Consider the following 19204-nt stretch of genomic DNA (forward strand, 5'->3'; position numbering starts at 1 on the left):
TGGATTGGATTTCCGGATTTTGATCAAATTTTGACTTGTCCCGATCTTCGACAAAGCCCGGTCTGTGACTGCAGATGAACTGGTATGAACAGATGTCTGGAGTGAACGACAGCCAAGAAAAGGCAAGTGAAGTCTGTTGAAGCACTATAAGAACTGCTTTCGGATGTTGACGGTCTGGATCAGGCTGTTTTGGTGCCGGCTGTACAGCGGGACAAGCAGAATGGGACCATTCAGTCTCACCGTGAAGATCGTATTACAATCGAGCCGAGACATCGCACTCTTTTACAGATTCTTGACACATGGCGCACATGAGAGAGATGGGAGTATGCGAGCATCTCACTCACTGCTTGTTCGTAGCGTGGAGAATTTCAGGCATTTGACGGATTTATCCACCTTCGAGTCGGGCTGATTACTGATACTTATGCTTGAACGCCCAGTAGCGCGCTCTAAGAAATGATGCCGAGCAGTGGCCGCTGCTTACTGTTGTGCAAAGGAGAATCGATAGGCGGCCAGACAGTCATTTCACGAATGTTGCGCTGACTATAGTCTAATCTTCTGCGTGTCAGCAGTCAGCAAGCCTTAAAAACCGCACATCCACCGCTATGAAGGTGCTGCTGTCTCTCCTGCGCTCTTGACACTCCGAATACCCCCTTCCCAAATTTCGAATGGCGTGCTGCTTTCCGGACACCACGGGCTGAAGACAATCTTGCACGAACGATTCCATCCGATCAGATTCCGCTCATCACCAGGAGCATAGACTTTATCCTCGTAGATGGGTTGTTTGAGCAGAGCAATTCTTGCCGATAGCTGATTGGTCCATGTCACACCGAGACTGGGCGTCTTCAGGTTTGTGGCGCATTCATCGTCTCCCCAGCCGGTAAAGAAGCGCTGCTGGTGGTCGAGCGAGAGCGGATCGTCGGTGGAGAGCAGGCCTGTTGTGGTGCCCTGGGTCGGCAGCTCTGGGTACATATTGGTCGTCCGTGATGGAGTGCTTGGTCGTGAAGTCTGTGTTGATTGTGTTGGGGCGTGCAGATGAGGCTCTGGCGTGAAGCGATCTGCGACTTGATTTGCCACCACGACTGCAATGTTGTGGATGCGGGCGAGTGCTCGTAGATGGCTTCCAGTCTGCGCAAGCTGTGCTCCACGCTTGGCAAGCGATTCCGAGCTCCGCTTCCCTCGAGCTCCTCGATCGAACTCGGCGCGGTAGTTAGCTGCGATGGAGTCGACTACGAGCAGTCCGACGTTGTGCTTCTTGATAGCAACGGGAACCTGATAGCGGAGGATGTGTTCTTGTGCTTCGAGATCGTGAACATGAGTGCTGTGAACCTTGCTTAGAGAAGGACGCTCTTCAATCGGCAACTCGGCCAGTTTGGGATGCGTCTTCAAAATCTGTGCAAGTCGCGTGGTCTGGAGTGGTGCTTCTGTCGATATGTACAGTACAGATGTGCCATACTTTGGCTTCTCGGCATCTTGTGTAGTAAGTTGTCCAGCGAGAAGGAGAGTCAAGAGGAATTGGGTTTTGCCAGCAGCACTGAAGGAAATAGTCAGAAAGAGCGTGACTTACATTGCGGAGCAGAGCATCGCCTCACCTCTCGCCTACAACCTCTGTCAAATGGCCACGCGCAATGCCTCCGCCAAGCGCTGCGTCCAAGACGTCGTCTAGAGTGCTTATGGCCGTCCATCGGTCGATGAGGTCTTTGCCCGACTGCAACCCACTCCACGCAGGGCCACTTTTGGCGAGGGAGGACTTGAACGAAGCGGCATCACTGTGCAGCGCATTCAAGACTGCACCGGCCAGCTTCTTCACCTCTCCCGGCGGGACTTGAGCGCGTTTGGCGACATCGAGCGCATCGAGGGAGATGAGGTCGGCGGTGGTGAGCAGCGCGCGCTCGAGGGACGGCAGAATGTGGGTGTAGGGGTGGATGTCGAAGTCGGGCAGGACCAGCAGCAAGTTCGTCATGTGTCGGACTCCCGCATAGCTGCCGCACCCACGCGGCGTGCCTGTTGTCGATGCTGGTGTTGCTTGTCTGTCGGGCTGATGGAGGATGGAAGTCTCGTTTCTGGCCGAGTCCAGCCGAACAGCGCGACGCGTGCCTGAGCGGCTCACAACCACGCGACGCTTGGCGTGAACTTCTCCTCTCGCCCGCGGACTCTGGACCAACGTCATCACCGTTTAGCCTTGGATCACGGTCACTCGCTCGCCGCGCCCAGAAAAGTGACCATGTCGCCCGCAATATAAGCGGCTCTGGCCAGGTGCACATGCTCCCTTTGGAAGACCGCCGCCTCTTTGTTCGTTCTAATCGTCCACCGGAGCATGACATAGTCACCAGCCGACACCCCAAGCTACCCTGGTTCCTCGCCAAACCTCCCTCCTGCAGACTAGCTCTAGCGTCGACCTCCAACACAATCAACTTCCTTCAGTCCGCAGTCCGCAACTGGCCCAGGTAGAGCACTGCCCGTGCCAACGGAGCACCCGCAACACCTCGTCTGAACCGGCAATAAAGCGGACCCGCCTGCGCAGCGCCGTTTGGGGAATCCCGAGGTCTGCAAGAAACGCCATCGCTGCCAAACACTCGCCGTGAGCAGTTCCAGAAGGTCAGTGGGTAGCTTGTTCCTCTTTATGTCCTGTGAAAGCTACGCATTCGCATCCTCGGCGGTACGGCGATCCACCCACGTGCAGCCATCATGGGAGTCTCACCATCGATCACCATCATGTGCAAGGCCTGGCGCGCGGTATTTCGATTCTAACTGCTTTGCGGGGCTGCCTTTGATATCCAGTCCTCCCTTGCCCCATGGATAAGACTCTCGGTCACGCCTTCCATCTTCTCTCCTACACCCGGTCCCCCAAACGTTGACATCTTTCTCGATGCCGGCCTACTATCAGCAAGATTGTCACTACTTCTACCGGACTTCTCTGCGTGGCTTGTCGATCGTCACGCTTGTTTCGTCCTTGTATTGCTAGTACACCCTCATTCTGCCCCATGCTTACACTCGTCATGTCACCAGTTCGAACCTTTCCCTCGATAGACGAGAGGATTTCTCGGGCTGATAGAAGAGATTCCGGCATCATGGCCGAACGATCGCATGAGAACGCGAAAGACGCCACACAGGCATTTACCAAAGAACAACAAGACCCTTTGGCTCATGATAAGAATCCCGAGTCAAAGCCAGGCATCACTTTTGCTGCTCAAGACAGTCTACCCAAGCTCCCCATTCCGGACCTCGAACAGACATGTCGAAAGTACGTGGCGTCACTGGATCCTCTACAAACAGCGCGGGAGCACCACCAAACAGAGCAGGCAATTCAGGAATTTCTCCGCACAGACGGCCCACAGCTGCAAGACAAGCTGAAGGAGTACGCCAAAGACAAGAGCAACTACATCGAGCAGTTCTGGTATGACAGCTATCTCAACTACGACAATCCGGTGGTGCTCAACTTGAACCCGTTCTTCTTGCTCGAAGATGACCCCACTCCTGCTCGCAATAACCAAGTCACTCGCGCTGCTTCATTGGTTGTCTCCGCACTAGCGTTCGTTCGCGCAGTCCGCAAAGAGGAGTTGCCACCGGACACTGTACGAGGCCAGCCTTTGGACATGTATCAGTACTCGCGACTGTTCGGCACAGCACGTATACCAACAGACCATGGATGCCAAATCGGCCAGGATCCAGCTGCGAAGCACATCGTTGTTATGTGCCGAGGACAGTTTTACTGGTTCGATGTGCTCGACGATAACAATGATCTGATCATGTCCGAGAAGGACGTCAGCATCAATTTGCAGGTCATTCATGATGATGCAGAGCAACTACCAATCAGCGATGCCGCGAAGGGTGCCGTGGGTGTCTTGACTACCGAAAATCGCAAGATCTGGTCCAGCATGCGCGAGCTCTTCAGTAAAGATGAGGGTTCAAACAATGCCGACTGCCTCAACATTGTCGACTCCGCACTGTTCATTCTCTGCCTGGACTACACCGAGCCCACAACTAGTGCCGAGCTTTGCATGAACATGCTCTGTGGTACAAGTGAGGTCGAACGAGGTGTTCAAGTCGGAACCTGCACCAATCGTTGGTACGACAAGCTGCAAATTATCGTCTGCAAGAACGGAAGTGCTGGAATCAACTTCGAGCATACCGGTGTTGATGGCCACACTGTACTCCGGTTCGCCTCAGACGTGTACACTGATACAATTCTGCGTTTCGCCCGTACTATCAACGGCCAAGCACCTTCACTCTGGGCATCGACCTCTCCGGATCCATCGAAGCGCGATCCCGAAAGCTTTGGCGATGTAAGCACAACACCTCACAAGCTCGAATGGGACATGGTGCCCGAGCTGGCAATCTCATTGCGCTTCGCCGAGACTCGATTGGCAGATTTGATTCAGCAAAACGAATTCCAGACGCTTGAATTCGGACAGTACGGCAAGAACTTCATCACATCCATGGGCTTCTCTCCAGATGCATTCGTACAAATGGCATTCCAGGCAGCATACTACGGCATGTACGGGCGCGTAGAAAGCGTCTACGAACCAGCAATGACCAAAGCCTTCTTCCACGGCCGAACAGAAGCCATCCGCTCCGTCACGCAAGAAAGCGTCGACTTCCTCCGCGCATTCTGGGCCGAGAATCCACCCCAAAAGAAAGTCGAAGCACTCAAGAAAGCCACGGAAAAACACGCCGCCATGACAAAAGACTGCGCCAAAGCCCAAGGGTTCGATCGCCATTTATACGCCCTCATGTGTCTCTGGCAACGCTCCGTCGACGGCGAAATGGACATTCTCTCCGACGACGAAGGCGCCAGCACAAACGGCTGGAGCTCCCCAACCTCCGAACGCGACCCGAGCGATAACATTACCGCCTCTCCCACAAAACGCACCAGCATGACATCCAACGACGGCGGAGCTTCCGAAAGCGCCAAATCCTCCCCTTCCCGTCCCCGCGAACAGCCCACCATGCCGGCCATCTTCGCCGACCCCGGCTGGGACAAAATCAACAATACAATCCTCTCCACCTCCAACTGCGGAAACCCTTCTCTCCGACACTTCGGCTTCGGTCCCACATCTGGCGAAGGTTTCGGAATTGGATATATCATCAAAGATAATTCCATTTCGGTCTGCGCGAGTAGTAAACATCGACAAACGAAGCGGTATATCGCAGCGCTGGAGAGTTATTTCTTGGAGATAAGGAAGTTGTTGAGGCAGACGGTGAGGAGGGGGACTGTGGGGGATAAGAATGCTAGTCGTGCGAGGGAGGCGGAGAATTTGAGGCCGAAGGAGAAGGTGAAGAGGAGTGGGAGGGCGGTGGATGGGGGTGTGGGGAGCGAGGGGAAGAGCGGTGGAGTGGGGAGAGAGAAGACGCCGGAGGTGGAGAGTGAGGTTGTTAGTGATGATGAGTTGGGGGGATGTGAGTTGCGCCCTTTTTCCCTTTCCCTTTCGTTTTGAGATGGGAGTTTGGTGTACTGACTTTGATTTTACAGACGGCTTCTTCGACGCAGGAATGTTATTGCAGGCTCTCAAGGCCAAGGATTCGCAAGCTGGGGAGAGACCGAGTGAGAAAGCGGCTGCGAGGAGGGAGGTGGGAAAGAAGTTGAGGTTGATGGAGTATTGAAGTGGGAAGTCAAGAATAGATGTGAATGCATAGCATGTCATCATATATACACGCGAAGATTTGGGTCGCATCGCATAGTCTGTGAGAAGTAGAACTCAATAGAAAGAAGGAAAGAGTAACTTGCGGAATATCTGTTTCCGTACCTGAAGCTTCACGATAAGCTGCTCCGCATGTTTATCGCTCAGATTGTACAGCGAAAAATGAAAATGAAGGATGCCCATTTTCCATAGTCTGGAGTCTCTAATTTAAAATCGCTCAGACTTCGGTTCGTAATATCATTTCCCTAAGATACGGCCAGACACGGCTCCTCTTTCGTATTAAACAGTTGTTAGCCTAGAAGATTCAGTAGAGCCAGATTACGCTAATCGTTAGTCACCACCATCGGCTTGTCTAAGAGCAAGGTCCGCAACTTCTCTGTCACTCTCTGCACTTCCGGACCGCCTTTTGGGCTCTTGGTGATGGCTGATCAGTGCTTCAAATTTGTAATAATCGCAGGTACAGCTAGCCGTCTGCGAATGTATTTTCATCGGTAATCTCGTGGCCTGTCTCGTTGCTAGACTGAGAAGCGGGGGGCTTGCTTGATATTTGGAGAGAGTTGTGGATGCAGATGTATCTCCAAGACACTTTGAGGACAGTTTTTGGGCCGTGTTTAGTCTTGTGGGCTAGGCAGTTTCTGCTTTTACAGAGAAAGATACGCTTTACCGTAAATGTTTAAGGTTAGTTTAATTCTCTCCGAGGAAGGTGATAATGGTTCTGCAAGACTACGACGCCAAATTCTATAACAAAGCCAAATTGAGAGCTAGAGAGCAACCTTTCCATTCAGAGAGTCGTGAGTACAGCTATGTCTCCGGACGATATGGCAAGAATCTTTCTAGTCGTGTTCGATCTCTTGAGCTGAGAAGCATTTCCTTCTCTGGAGAATAGTGAGCTTGATCGCAATCGTTTGAAGATAGCTCGAAGCTTACTACGGCGAATGGTGGTTGTTCCGCTACTTCACGACGCCAAAATACATATCAAGGCTATATCGAGAGCCAGAGACCTCCCTGGCTATCTAGAAACAGAGTCGTGGATGCAGTCATGTCTCTCAAGAATGTATCAAGGGTCTCTTTTGGCCGTAGAGATCGTCGTGAGATGGGAGGCATTGCGGTCTTTGGAGAACACTGTGTTTACTGGCGTTCGTTTCCGACGACTTGGATGAACGGAAAGAGAGAAACAGTTATGAGGATATGGCAGGAAGGCTTGTATTCCTCATCGATCTGGAACAATTTTGATATTGAGTCCGAGTGGACTTGGTCCTTTTTGGGGTCCAGTATTCAGACTGGCTGATATGCAGTACAGGGTAAGGCTTCAGGCGCCTCCGACATCTAATCAAGCTCAATAATCTCCTGCTTCACCTGGATCATAGGCGTAGCATTCTGCTTGCGGCGCTGCTCGGCTGCTAGCTGACGCTGCAGTTCCTCCATTTTCTTCTCAAGCTCGATTTGTCTCAGTTCACGCTGCGTACGGGCAATCTCCTCTTCCAAGCGCTTCTCGCGCCTCGTCTTGGATGCGTCTTGGGTTGTGACGAATTGAATGTCTGTGTCGGCTTCTGGTTCGGTCTTGATTGAGACACTCTGATTCTCGTTGTGAGGAATGGTGCTCTCTTCGATGCGAGGTTGTTTGGCTGGAGGTTGCTCGTTTGATGGTTCAACTGGGCGCTTATTTGAAGCTGGCTGCTTTGTTGCCTCTGTGCCAACGACTGTGATGGGATTCGTAGAAGTGATACTGGGTTCATCAAGCGATGTCTCATCTGCTTGAGAACCAGGAGTCTTTGCGGTCACCGGCGTCGAAGAATTGGGAGGCTGCGCGGCTGGCTCCTCTGAGACTACCTGCGTTATTTCAGACTGGCTGATTTCGTGCTCTTCAGACGTACTGGAGGGAGCAGCAACCGACGCCGCGTCTGCGTCTATACCATCAGCGAGTGGAAGATCAGGCTCTGAAGTTGGTCGTGCTGGAGAATCCGTCTCGGACACTGTCCGACGTAACACAGTATCCGCTGGCCCGACTTCATTGGGTGCATTGCGCGGGACGCACATGTATCTGCCTCGCGACCTTCGATAGGTAATCTTCTTGCCCGATGGCGGTGCCTTGAATTTCTTGCAGCTCGTGCATTGCTTTGCAGCTGTTTCCAGAGCATCGCCGTCGTGCCTGGCCGTCAGATGGGTTGGAGGCGTGTCTCCAGCTGGTGATGGGGACTCATCCTGTGCCAAATCATCCGGCCATTCACGCATGCTGGTTGAAGCTTTTCCCCCATACTGAGGAATGAACTTGTTCGTCTTTACTTGCTTTGTGCTCGTCCGATGCACTTTTGGACAAGAGCAGATCTGAATGGAAGTTGAGGGCCGACTTTCAGCTGCCTTGTCTGAGGGCAAAGATGTAGACGACGAAACTCCTTGGACAGTACCATCCGAAGGTGCGTCGCATCTCAACGTAGATGCAGCCTCGGACGACACGAGTGCTCCAGAGTCGGAAGATAGTATCGTCTGATCAGTCGTTCCGCCCTTCTCTTTGACACGCTTTCGGAACGCCGCAGCACGGTTCACGTCTGCGCGAAACCCCGGATCTGCAGCAAATGCAAGAGTTCTGGTTGACACAGGTCTCGCAAGGGGCAAGCGGCACTTTTGGACTGTCTTGCCATAAGTCACTGCACCTGTTAGCAGATAAACTCAAATGAATTGGATGTCAAGTCATACCTCGACTTTGAGGCGTGAAGCGGAAGACATAGGCGGCGCCCATCTCACCAGAAAGTGGAGCAAACGAGCCGCCACGGATCTGGTCCCATTCTTCTGGGTCTTCTGGATGTTTCCTGCCAGGGATAAGCCTACGAGAACGATGTGGTATCCAGTGAAAGCATACCTCTTAGTAGCATCTGTCCATACTCCGTGACCTCGTTGTACAGAAATGAGCATATCGCATCGAGCAGGATCGAGATTGTAGTTCGCAAATGTTCTTGCCTTAGCGATGATGCTGGATTCCGTTGCCCAGCCGGTGAATGTAAAGCCAAAGTCCTTCTTTGACCAGACAGTAGCAACACCTGAGCTGACACTCCTCTTCGTCAAGATGCAGTTGAACAGGTGCCGCTGGCCACTTGCCGCCTTGAGTGCTACAAGCATGTGCATCAGCGACGCAGAAGACATGTCGAAAGTGTCTGAAAATTTCAGCACGACATTGAACTTGTTCCGTGTCTTGAGGACCACGCTGTGCATGCGGTGGTCATTGTCATTGTCGACATCTTGCGGTATCTCGGCGAACTTGCGCTCGTCGTAGCTAGCGCCTCGTGCCTTGAGATAACACTCGATACCGTCTTTGTGCTTCATTTTTGGCGGCGATGATACGTGCAGGTGAAGGGCTTGTTGTTCGAAGGCGACGCCTGAGAACAAATGGTCGGAATGGTCTGATGTTGTGTCAAAGTTGAATTGGTTTGTGCGCAATCAGCTAGGCTGAAAATCGGCATGTGAAGCCCTGAAGAGCAAAGTCGCATGTGATTGAAGTGGAATGGAGTGAAAGTGCTGGGGTGCAAATGAGGACTGCTGTCCTGTCATTGCTGCGATTGAGTGCTCACTACTGCCAGTGGGTGCAACGGTACGACACATCATAGTTAGTTTTCTGCTGTCTGAGGCGTAAATGAGGTGTGAAAACACTTGGAAGCTATGGAATTAGAACTATTGTTTGGGACACAGTAGCCGTCAGTCGCCTTTCTCCACAGATTCCACGCTGTCAAGGGCACTAGACGTCCAAATGGACCTCAGAGTGGCTCGGCTCACTTGCTTGGGATAGTCGTCGTTTGTGTTCTTGCCCGGAAGCTTTCTTCGTACTTTGTTGCTATGTGAGCGCTAGAAGCTACCTCCCAAATCAGATCTAGAAGGGCGGCATGCGATGCAGGGCGTGGCCAAAGACGTGAACGTGATGATTGGTGAATCAGCACGTGCGCGTGGGAGATGAAGGAGATGAGGTTGGACGACGCGAAGTTCGTCATGGAGCACGGGAGCTTGGATGATCCGACCGCGGGAGCTCTCACGCTTGTCAGCCAGCCATCCCATGCTCATGCTCCAACGGGACTTGCGGTCGTTTCCACCACTTCCACGTGCATTTGTACCAATCTTTCGCCTCCTCTTCGAGTACAACCACCTCCTCCTCTAGACAATCACATACACCGCTCGCGAGTGCGCGTGGCCGCCGCCTGCTCCCGTCCTTGCATGACCGCGCGGCTCCAGCTACATGTCCAGTGCTAGGCAACATGTCCGAGTCCGGTACGCGGCATCAATGCTCGAGCTGGGAGAGAGCTATGACAGGAAGCTGACAGAAACCAATCAGACCACTCTATCCTTAACCTGAGCCCCGACGAGAAGCGCGCCTTCGCTTTCCTCTTCAACCACGCAGACAAGGATCAGCTCGGCGTCGTCACGGGCGAGAATGCCGTCAATTTCTTCGAACGAACGAAAGTCTCCCCCGATGTCCTCGGCGAGATATGGCAGATTGCGGACACCGAGAACCGCGGCTTTCTGTCAAAGCCAGGCTTCTGTATGGTGTTGAGGTTGATTGGACACTATCAAGCGGGCAAGCCGCCGAGCAATGAGCTGGCTTTCAAGCCTGGGCCAATCCCTAAATTCGAAGGACTCGCGATACCTGGCGGCGCACCTGTAGCACCACCGAGTCCGGCTCCCGCAGCCTTTCAACAACCCCAGTTATCCGGCTCGGCTCCAGGCCGCGTGCCTCCGCTCGATCCGGCCAAGGTGCAGCAGTACTCGGGATTGTTTGAGCGCTCAGGAGCTCAGAATGGACTCATTGATGGCGGGACGGCGAAGGCCATCTTCGAAAGAGCTGGGCTGCCGAACGAGACATTGGGTAGAATATGGATGCTCGCAGATCGTCAGCAAAGGGGTGCCTTGGATCAGACTGAGTTCATTGTGGCCATGCATCTGTTGACGAGCATGAAGATGAGAGCGATGGCAGCGTTACCTGCTACGCTTCCGCAAGGCCTATATGAAGCTGCGTCTAGAAGAGGCGGGCCTCCACCCAGTCGCCAGGGCACTGGACAAGCACCAATCCCGAGACAACTCAGCGGACAGCCGACCGGGACAGCGCGTGCCCAGAGTCCATTGGCACGTCAAGCGGCATTCGGTGCTCCTCCGCCGATCGCTGCGCAGACTACTGGGCAGCCATGGTTGATCACACCTGCAGATAAGGCCAAGTTTGATCAGTTCTTCGCGACTATCGATCCTGCAGGACGTGGTATCATCACGGGCGAACAAGCAGTGTCGTTCTTTTCCAATTCTGGGCTTTCGGAAGAATCTCTGGCACAGATATGGGACCTCTCGGATATCAAAAGCGAGGGCCAGCTCAACAAGGACGAATTCGCAGTCGCCATGTATTTGATCAGGCAGCAGAGAGGGCCGAACCCGCCCCCATTGCCAGCGTTCTTGCCACCCGCACTTGTTCCTCCCAGCATGCGAGCACAGCAACAGCAGACACAATCCACAGCGCCAGCTTTCGATAATGCTGCACAGCAACCTGCCATGCCAAAGTCGGCTGCTGATGACCTCTTCGGCCTAGACGAACCTGCTCAGCCTCAAGCGCCTACACTGCAACCTCAGGGTACAGGTACTTCTGCTACACGAGACCCCTTTGCTGGCGGCTCTCCGGCGACTCCGAGCAGCCCCAGCCGGTTTCAAGCACCCGCCGCAGGCCCTGCCAGTGTATTCAAGCCTTTTGTTCCGTCTTCTGCGTTCGGTGCCACGCTGGCACAGCAAAACACGGGAGGCTCCTTCGGATCGAATCAAGGCGCTGCTGCTCGCGCACCCACTGCACCTACTGCCAATGACGACTTGCTGGGCGATAACGAGACGCATGCTGCAGAGGCCAGCAAGATTACCAGCGACACCACTGAGCTGGCGAACATGAGTAACCAGATCGGCAATCTTCGTGGACAGATGGAGCAAACTCAAAGCAAGAAGAATGTAACTCAAGCTGAGCTGAATCAGACGAATGCACAGAAACGTGACCTGGAAGTCCGCTTGCAGCAATTTAGGGCCCAATTTGAGCAAGAGGTCCGCGCTGTCAAGGAGCTGGAGACACATTTGGCCACCTCGCGAGAGTCCACCAAGAAGCTCAGTCAAGAGCTGGCGTTGCTCGAAGGCAACTACCAAGACTTGTCAACGCAGCACCAAACCGTGTCACAGCAGCTGCAGGCAGACCAACGAGAGAACGCAGCCCTCAAGCAGCGTTTAACGGAAGTCAATGCGGAAGTCACAAGGCTGAAGCCAGAGATCGAGAAACTCAAGCTTGATGCGAGGCAGCAGAAGGGCATGGTGAGTATCAACAAGAAGCAGCTCGCCACGAGCGAGGGTGCGCGGGATCAAATACTGTCTGAAAAGGCAACCCTTGAGCGCGAAGCTGCGGAACGAGAAGCCCAGCCAGCGGAGACTGTTGCACCTGTCACAGAATCTGGCGTTGCCAGCCCTGGAATGGCGAGCCCTGCAAGCACATTGAGCGCCAACAATCCATTCTTCCGTAAGCCTGGCAGTGAAGGTGGTGAGGCCCGAGCGATCAGTCCGCAATCGACCGGACCAACGCCCAGCGCTTTCGATGCCTTGTTCGGTCCTCCGGGCGCTTTCGCCCCTCAAGGCCAGGCTGGTAGCAGAACAGGCACTCCGCCCGCAACGAGCTTCGTCGGTCGATCGCTTCCTACCGCAGGAGCTGCGGCTGGCGGTGCTGTTGCTGGTGCTGCCGTGGCTGCAGGTATGTCTGACTCCGTACAAAGCGTGTCATCAATCGGTCAGCACACTCCAGCAGCAACGCCTCCACCCTCCGAACCAACGCACGAAACTCCACCTGTTTCTGAGCCGCCCCCGCCTCCTCAAGATCGCCAATTCTCTGCCTCTCAACTGCCCATCGTTCCTCCCGAGGAGAAGGACAGCGCAACTGACAACGATTCTACAAAGGTTCTGCCACCACCGAGCAGGGCGGGAGGGACTGAGACGCCTCGTGAGACTCTGTCTGGCCCCAGCGCAGCTTCACTGAATGTGCCTGGCAGCTTCACGGAAGATCCCAAGCCTTCCACTGCCGCATCTGAGGGTGTACCCGGTGCATTCCCTGTTGCAGAGGACACTCCTGTCGCGTCACGCTCCGTGACACCAGCTGCAGCCAAGGACGACTTTGAGTCGGCGTTTGCAGGGTTTGGCGATAGCCAGAAATCGAAGGATGCAGAAAGTGAAGATCCCTTCGCAGTCCCAAGCAATGGAGCCGCTCGCGGATCTGAGTTCCCACCTATCCGAACACTGGAGCGGGATTATAGCGAAAGTGATAGCAGCGACGACGAGGATGCCCGTGGCTTTGATGATAACTTCACTGCCGCATCTCCTCCGCCCGGTCAATCATCGCCACCCGAAAATGCTGATCTCGCAAAGGATCCAGCGACAGCAGCGGCAGCCCTCTCTGCCACCACGCCTTTGCCTTCTGCGGAAGCTCAGCAATCGCCGCCTGCATACGAAGACAGCAGTAAAGTCTCACATGGCGGCAGTGGCGAGCGCGTTGATGAGAATCAATTCCCAGCGGAATTTACTGGGTTGCTCCCGTCACGAGAGAACCCGACAAGTCCTCCTCCTGCTGAGAGCTCAACGCCAGCTGTGGCGACAGCCACGGAGATTGAACCAGACTCCTCAAAGCACACACCCGTGCGAACACCGCCCGCGACATCGAACAGCAGCAACCCCTTTCCAAGTACGGGCACAAGCTCCGCCGCACCCGCACAGGTTGCAGCATCTAAAGGCGCGTTCGATGACTTCGATGACTTTGACGACCTTGCCGAGGCCAAAGAAGCCGATAAGACTGGCAATGACTTCGACTTTGGTCATAATGGGCCAGAAGACGAGTTTAGCGCCACATTTGACTCTCCAGCAGCAAGCATGACTACCACGATGGCTTCGTCGCAGCAGACCCCTGTAGCTGCCAGTCGTGGCGTGATGTCCGATAGTGCTGGCTCGAGCGGATTTGCTGGCTTTTCGTCTTCGCAGTCGGCCTTGGGGGCTTCCACAATGGCGAGCAGCACTTCGGCAGGACAACCAAGCTCAGCGAATGGACAGGATGATTGGGATGCGATCTTCTCAGGGTTGGACAACAGTAAGCAGATTGACACGAGCCTCAATGCTAGTGATCCTTGGGGCGACTCGTCGAGCAATGCTTTCGGTGACAGCTCGAATGCTGCGCAAGCAGCTGCCTCGAAGCCTTCGTTTCCCGCCGGCTCCCTCACTGCACAGCCGCTAAAGAACGTGCCCGATCGAGGCGGTGCTCTCACTCCTGGCACGGAACATGATGATCCGATCTTGAAAAGGCTTACTGGTATGGGTTATCCGCGAGGACAAGCACTCGCTGCGTTAGAACAGTTTGACTATGACATTAATAGGGTGAGTACAGAAAGTTCCGTCTGAGATGTTCGGTGTGCTGACTATCAATTAGGCTGTTGATCACTTGACAAGCCAATCGTAAAGACACGGTAGCATAAGTTGCGTAGAGCAATTGAGGAGGTAATTGATACCATGGAAGGAGATGTGTTGATCATAGCTTTGTAGATATTCTTTTTGTGAAGAGGAAGGGTTTCGCAATCACTATTACTATCAGTGCCAGTACGCAGCCTTTGCTAACTTCCCGCTCTGCTTTGACCGCATTGCTATGCTGCTTGAACGTCTGGCGGCAGGGAAAGCCTAGAATTTGCAGAGAAACGAGACAGAACGACAGTACCGAGATTCGCAAAGCTTTGGCACAGGCAGCAAGACAGCAACAAGTCGGACTACTGACTTCAGCACCCTCACTACACCAGCCGGCGTCTACAAATTGAACTTGCTTCCTGCGCACAGCCCTTCCAGCTTTATCAAACTCGATCCTCTCTGGCATCCCCAAGACGTGGTGGACTTCTAGGGGTGTAAGTCTCACGCAAGTCAAGCGCTGCGCCCACAAGCTTTTTCGGACAATCTCATTTGGCAGGACTGAACTTCAAGTCCGACAACTCTGTCCACCACGGCCGCCCACAGCACTTTCTGCTGAGTGCTTTCGCACCTGGCCTCCACAGCCCTCCCCAGGCGTTGTCAAAACTCCGGCGTCATGCTATCTATTGTTGGGTGGGCATTCTAGTTCGATGTCAGCGACGACTTGATTTCATTCTGGCTGGTTTAGTATTCACCTGAAGCTCGACGATGAGCTGCTCCGCATCTTCGTCGGTTAGGTGGTGCGAGAAACGGAAGTCGAAAAATGCCTGCATTCCTTGGTCTGGAGTCTCTGGCCCAAATTTCCTTAGACCTGGGGCTATGATATCGCTCCGCTGAGACACGACCGAATCATCCTTGCGTATAGCTACACTGAGAAGCAGGGAGCTCCCTCGGTTTTAAGAGAGAGTCGTGACTTTAGCTATGTCTCTCTAACACGTCTGGGTTAGTTTCTTAGCCGTCGCTAACCTTGTGGGCTAGGCAGTCTCTATTCCTGCAGAGAAAGGTGCGCTTATTAGTAATACTTTGAGGATAGCCTAAAGCTCTTCGACGAGGTCGGTAATTGCTCCAATAACCTACGGCGCTAAGACTTATGGGAAGGCTATATTAGGTGCCGGAGAACCCTCTCACTATCTAGAGAGAATCGTAAATGTAACAATATCTCCTAACAACGTGATAATGATCTTTCTTGCCGTACTTACCCTTGGGAGCTGGCCAGCAGTTCGTTATTCGGAAAACAGTGTGCTTGACGGCAATCATTTGAGGATTGTCGAAGTCTCTCGGAAGAGGTTGGCGATTACTTTGCTAAGTCGCGGTGCAGGATCCCTCTCATGGCCTATCTCCACCAGACTCTTGGAAAAGCCGGCTCGAGACAGATCATGAAGGAGCGTAGCGCCGGGATCAGTACAACGGTTGGAATGGGGCAGTGGGCCAGCAGGGCGAGGTGCACGATGAGGTATCCATCATTCAGTGCAGCCTTGACCCACGTTGGCAAGGTTGAAAGATGGAGGCCAAGGTAGTTTCCGAAACGCGTCTTGACACCTTCTCTGCTGACGCCAGTGCCAGAGCCGAAGTAGAGTAGTGGTACGTGGCCAGGTTTGCGAAGCACCACACAGTAGATACCCCATGATGATTCAGGTGTGTTGGTGGGGAGATTTTTAAACCAGCTGATTAACGGGGTTGCCGCTGATTGGAGGACTTCCAGGAGACCAGGACAGAACACAAGATCAGTGAGAGCCATGAGTTGGCTGAGGGCCTCCACGGATGGGAGAGCAACACGAAAAAGTGGGTTGATGTATGCGGGCACGTCCAGAATGAGCCACATCGTGCTGACGAGGAGAAGCTTGAGTGGATCCATGGTGAAGTGAGGGGGAGTCAACGGCAGAGCCGCGATGGGCAAGTCCGTGGACAGGTCTTGTAATGTGTGCGGGTGGAAGAATCAGACTGTGATTGGAGTGGTTTGTCTTGTAACGAGTGACACGTTTGTGCAGTGCGGCGCGGTAGTCTTGAAGCAATTGTGGAGGCTCAGAGAGCCGTGTGGAATGCAACGTGGTGCAGAGAAAGCGATGAGCGGGGCGCTCATAGCTTTTCAGACCAGTCCCAGCTGGCAGTGCAGGCATTTTGCCGTATGGGTATTGTCCACAAACGACAGTGGCTGTGAGGCAGCAATGCTGTGAAGTCGCAAGAGCGCCCTCGGACAGTACTGCGTCTCGAGGACGAGCTCTCTCCGCTCGTCAATCGCAGTGGCTTGCCGTTCTTTCTGGAGGGATACCTGGCCGGTTGGCCATCTGATATAGTGGCCAAGAGGTCCGTTGATGCGAAAGAGCTCGCTGCTGTCAAGAAACTTATCGAGAGTACTGGAAGATTCCTCCGCTACGCCAACACAATGACTACTTCCGACGAACGCACTGTATTGCCGCGGACTGAGGACCTCCCAGACATCGCGGGAGTGCTTGCAGCTCTCAAGGACATGCAGGGGGCGCGTGGAGCGTACGCTGGTAGGGCCATGGAAGAGTTGCAGACTTCGTTCGGAGGAGTGCTCGAGTTCTATGATCTAGACACGCTCATAGCTCACATATCGAGGGCCATAGATGTGGACAGCTTTGTTTTGGAATTGAAGCGGAGAGAACAGCCGCAGGAAACGCTCTCTGGGAGACGGACCTCGCTCTGAGCCAAGTTATCTGGACATCGTTTAGCGTTCAGTCTGAACTAGAACGAGAGGCAAACGGCTCCAGGTATGCTCTCTGCAAATGGCGTAGTCCTTAGATCCAGTGATTCTGGAGATTGCCTGGCATTCAGCTTTGATCCGAAGCGGAGAGAAAGGTGTCAGAAAGCTCTCTCTAAGAAACAAGCCGTGGTAGAATCCAACGGATCTAGAGATCAACTGCCATTGAGCGTCGATCAATAGCGGAGAGATAGTGCCAAATGCATGCTCTCTGACAGCCATGCAGGCCTCTCGTCCAGCAAATCTCAACAACAAGTAGCTTTCGTTATTGAGTTATAGCGGAGAGGCAGGGGTCAAGACACGCACTCTGGCATACATGCAGTCTTCCCGTCCAGCAAATTTCGATACCAAGCGGCGTTCAACATCGGCTTATAATGGAGAGAAAGGGCTCAAGACATGCGCTCTGGCACACATGCAGTCCTCTCGTCCAGCCAATCTCAACATTAAGTGGCATTGAGTGTTCGTTCATGGCGGAGATCACCGGCTTGGAACCTGCTCTCTGACACACCTGCAGGCCCTCGTCTCGCCAAATTCTATACCGAATGGCGTTCAAAATCGATTCATGGCGGAGATCAATGAGTTGGGAACTGCTCTCCGACAGACCTGCAGTCCTCTCCCCAAGCAAATCTCGATATCAAGTGGCTTTCAATATCGGCTTATGGCGGAGAGAAAGGACTTTCGACAGATTCGGCCTGGCTGAAAAATGAAGGCGGTGATGTCGATGGCGCCGTTTAGCCGGAGAGTGATGTGAGGATGTGGCGGGAGTGCTCAGCGCGGTATCTGTCAAGGACACGAGGCATTCCGGAGACTCGGTACTGTACAGGCGAGGGACAGCGCTGATGCTGTTGTCGGTCATGAAGGTAACGAGATAGCCCTTTCAAACTTGAAGGCGAGCCCGAAGGAGACTCGCGGCGTAAGAGGGACTGTCCAAATGTCGCATTGGAAGTGAAGTCGGAAGCGAATATGACCGATGGTATGTCTGTTCACTTCCACGCGCGGCCAACCTTGCTGCCTGCTGGCTCCACTGTTTCACTTGAGTGCCGCAGAACCTCTATATTCCGCCATTCGTCGTTCGTACTCGTCCGCACACACTTCTCGCCTCGCGAGGCGCACCAACATGCTACCAGAACAAAGCGGCGGCAACGCAAGCCATGACAAAGACAAAGACGAACCGCATAGGAAGTCGCGTCCTGACGGACGACATCCCGGAGGGCCAAAGCCCCAGCCCAAGAGGAGCGACTTGGCTCCGCCATTACTATTTCTCGACGACTTTGCAAGCGACCTGTCGGCGGAACTGCGAAAGCAGACGTTCTTCGATGTCATCAGGGGTAGAAGCTCGGAGACGCAGTTGCCGGAGACCGTTCGCCAAATCAGCCTGTCCGAATTATCTGGCACGTCCTCAACAGAGCAGCATCTGGTTGTGAGGGACGCTTCTCCTATCGGCACTTATGCTCCTGCATTCGTCGAGAAGGTTCAGGACCTCGAACTAGCCGAATTCAAAAGCGAGGGCACAATCAAGCAGGAGCAGATCCTCTTCAATCGATTCATTGCGGCCATTGCGAACAAGGTATTGTTCCAGTTCCGAGAACCCAGCTACTTGCACACTTTTGGAGAAGTCCTCATCCCGTGGCTGGAGCATGAGAAGAACCTGTGCACCAAGTTGCATCTTCGCCTTCACGTCTTCTACGACGCAGAGGACTGGCGGAGCATGAGTGTGTACGAGAAAACAGATGGCATGCCGCATGGATACTACCAACGAGCCGGACCTCATCTTAAATACTGGGTCAAAGCTCTTCAAGCAGTCATCGAAGCGGCGAAAATCTGCCGCATTGAGGCCAAAGTCGACCTCATTTTTCATCGCCCCTTCCACAACTACCTCGCTATTCGAGCACAGTGCGACTTCGTATTCAGACAGGAGGAAATCGGAGATAACGGAAGCAGAATCGAGCTGAACATGCTCTGTGTCGACACCGCAGCGTGGTCGGAAGTCCTGCTGCATCGTCAAGCTGAGGACATCAAGGATTACTACACTTTGCTTGCATGCTCGGTGTTTGGCAAGAAGCTGCCTCAGCCCGTGACGGAGCGTCTCGTTGGCGACCCTGAGAGGTTGAAGATGCTAATTGCGTTTGGGTGCATCGGTATACGCGAGTATTCGGGAGGGAATTTGTCTATTCAGCCTGTCTGAATAATGCGTGGAGGCTTGAAGGAGCGGTGGACTGGGCGGACGGGCGGCGGCGGGCGGCGACGACGATCAGATCATATTCCTTGTTTCTGTTCCTTTATAAAAATGTCAAGTCATATGGCATCTCACGAAATGAAACGTATCTGATACTCTGCTTTGGTTAACGAACACTAAATTTCC

At 53.7% G+C, this 19204-nt stretch overlaps 6 protein-coding genes across 6 annotated transcripts; 3 read left to right on the forward strand and 3 right to left on the reverse strand.

Moving 5' to 3' along the window:
- Nucleotides 1-600: 600 nt before the first annotated feature.
- CKM354_000007000 (uncharacterized protein) lies at nt 601-1960 on the reverse strand (the record flags this gene model as incomplete). Its single annotated transcript, XM_044795152.1, has 2 exons — nt 601-1531; nt 1590-1960. 2 exons carry the CDS (start codon nt 1958-1960, stop codon nt 601-603), a joined length of 1302 nt encoding a protein of 433 aa, XP_044651087.1.
- A 1108-nt stretch (nt 1961-3068) lies between these two features.
- Nucleotides 3069-5601, forward strand: CKM354_000007100 (uncharacterized protein; the record flags this gene model as incomplete). The annotated part of the gene is made up of 2 exons (XM_044795153.1): nt 3069-5397; nt 5471-5601. 2 exons carry the CDS (start codon nt 3069-3071, stop codon nt 5599-5601), a joined length of 2460 nt encoding a protein of 819 aa, XP_044651088.1.
- Nucleotides 5602-6965: 1364 nt separating this feature from the next.
- Nucleotides 6966-8957, reverse strand: CKM354_000007200 (uncharacterized protein; the record flags this gene model as incomplete). Its single annotated transcript, XM_044795154.1, has 3 exons — nt 6966-8284; nt 8334-8446; nt 8497-8957. 3 exons carry the CDS (start codon nt 8955-8957, stop codon nt 6966-6968), a joined length of 1893 nt encoding a protein of 630 aa, XP_044651089.1.
- A 920-nt stretch (nt 8958-9877) lies between these two features.
- On the forward strand, nt 9878-14124 carry CKM354_000007300 (uncharacterized protein; the record flags this gene model as incomplete). The annotated part of the gene is made up of 3 exons (XM_044795155.1): nt 9878-9890; nt 9955-14042; nt 14095-14124. The coding sequence occupies 3 exons, from the start codon at nt 9878-9880 to the stop codon at nt 14122-14124; spliced, it is 4131 nt and encodes a 1376-aa protein (XP_044651090.1).
- A 1329-nt stretch (nt 14125-15453) lies between these two features.
- On the reverse strand, nt 15454-15975 carry CKM354_000007400 (uncharacterized protein; the record flags this gene model as incomplete). Its single annotated transcript, XM_044795156.1, has 1 exon — nt 15454-15975. The coding sequence occupies one exon, from the start codon at nt 15973-15975 to the stop codon at nt 15454-15456; it is 522 nt and encodes a 173-aa protein (XP_044651091.1).
- A 1984-nt stretch (nt 15976-17959) lies between these two features.
- Nucleotides 17960-19027, forward strand: CKM354_000007500 (uncharacterized protein; the record flags this gene model as incomplete). The annotated part of the gene is made up of 1 exon (XM_044795157.1): nt 17960-19027. The coding sequence occupies one exon, from the start codon at nt 17960-17962 to the stop codon at nt 19025-19027; it is 1068 nt and encodes a 355-aa protein (XP_044651092.1).
- Nucleotides 19028-19204: the final 177 nt, after the last annotated feature.

Source organism: Cercospora kikuchii (assembly GCF_019650295.1).
Source record: "Cercospora kikuchii DNA, contig_00001, whole genome shotgun sequence".
In the NCBI taxonomy this organism is placed as follows: domain Eukaryota; kingdom Fungi; phylum Ascomycota; class Dothideomycetes; order Mycosphaerellales; family Mycosphaerellaceae; genus Cercospora; species Cercospora kikuchii.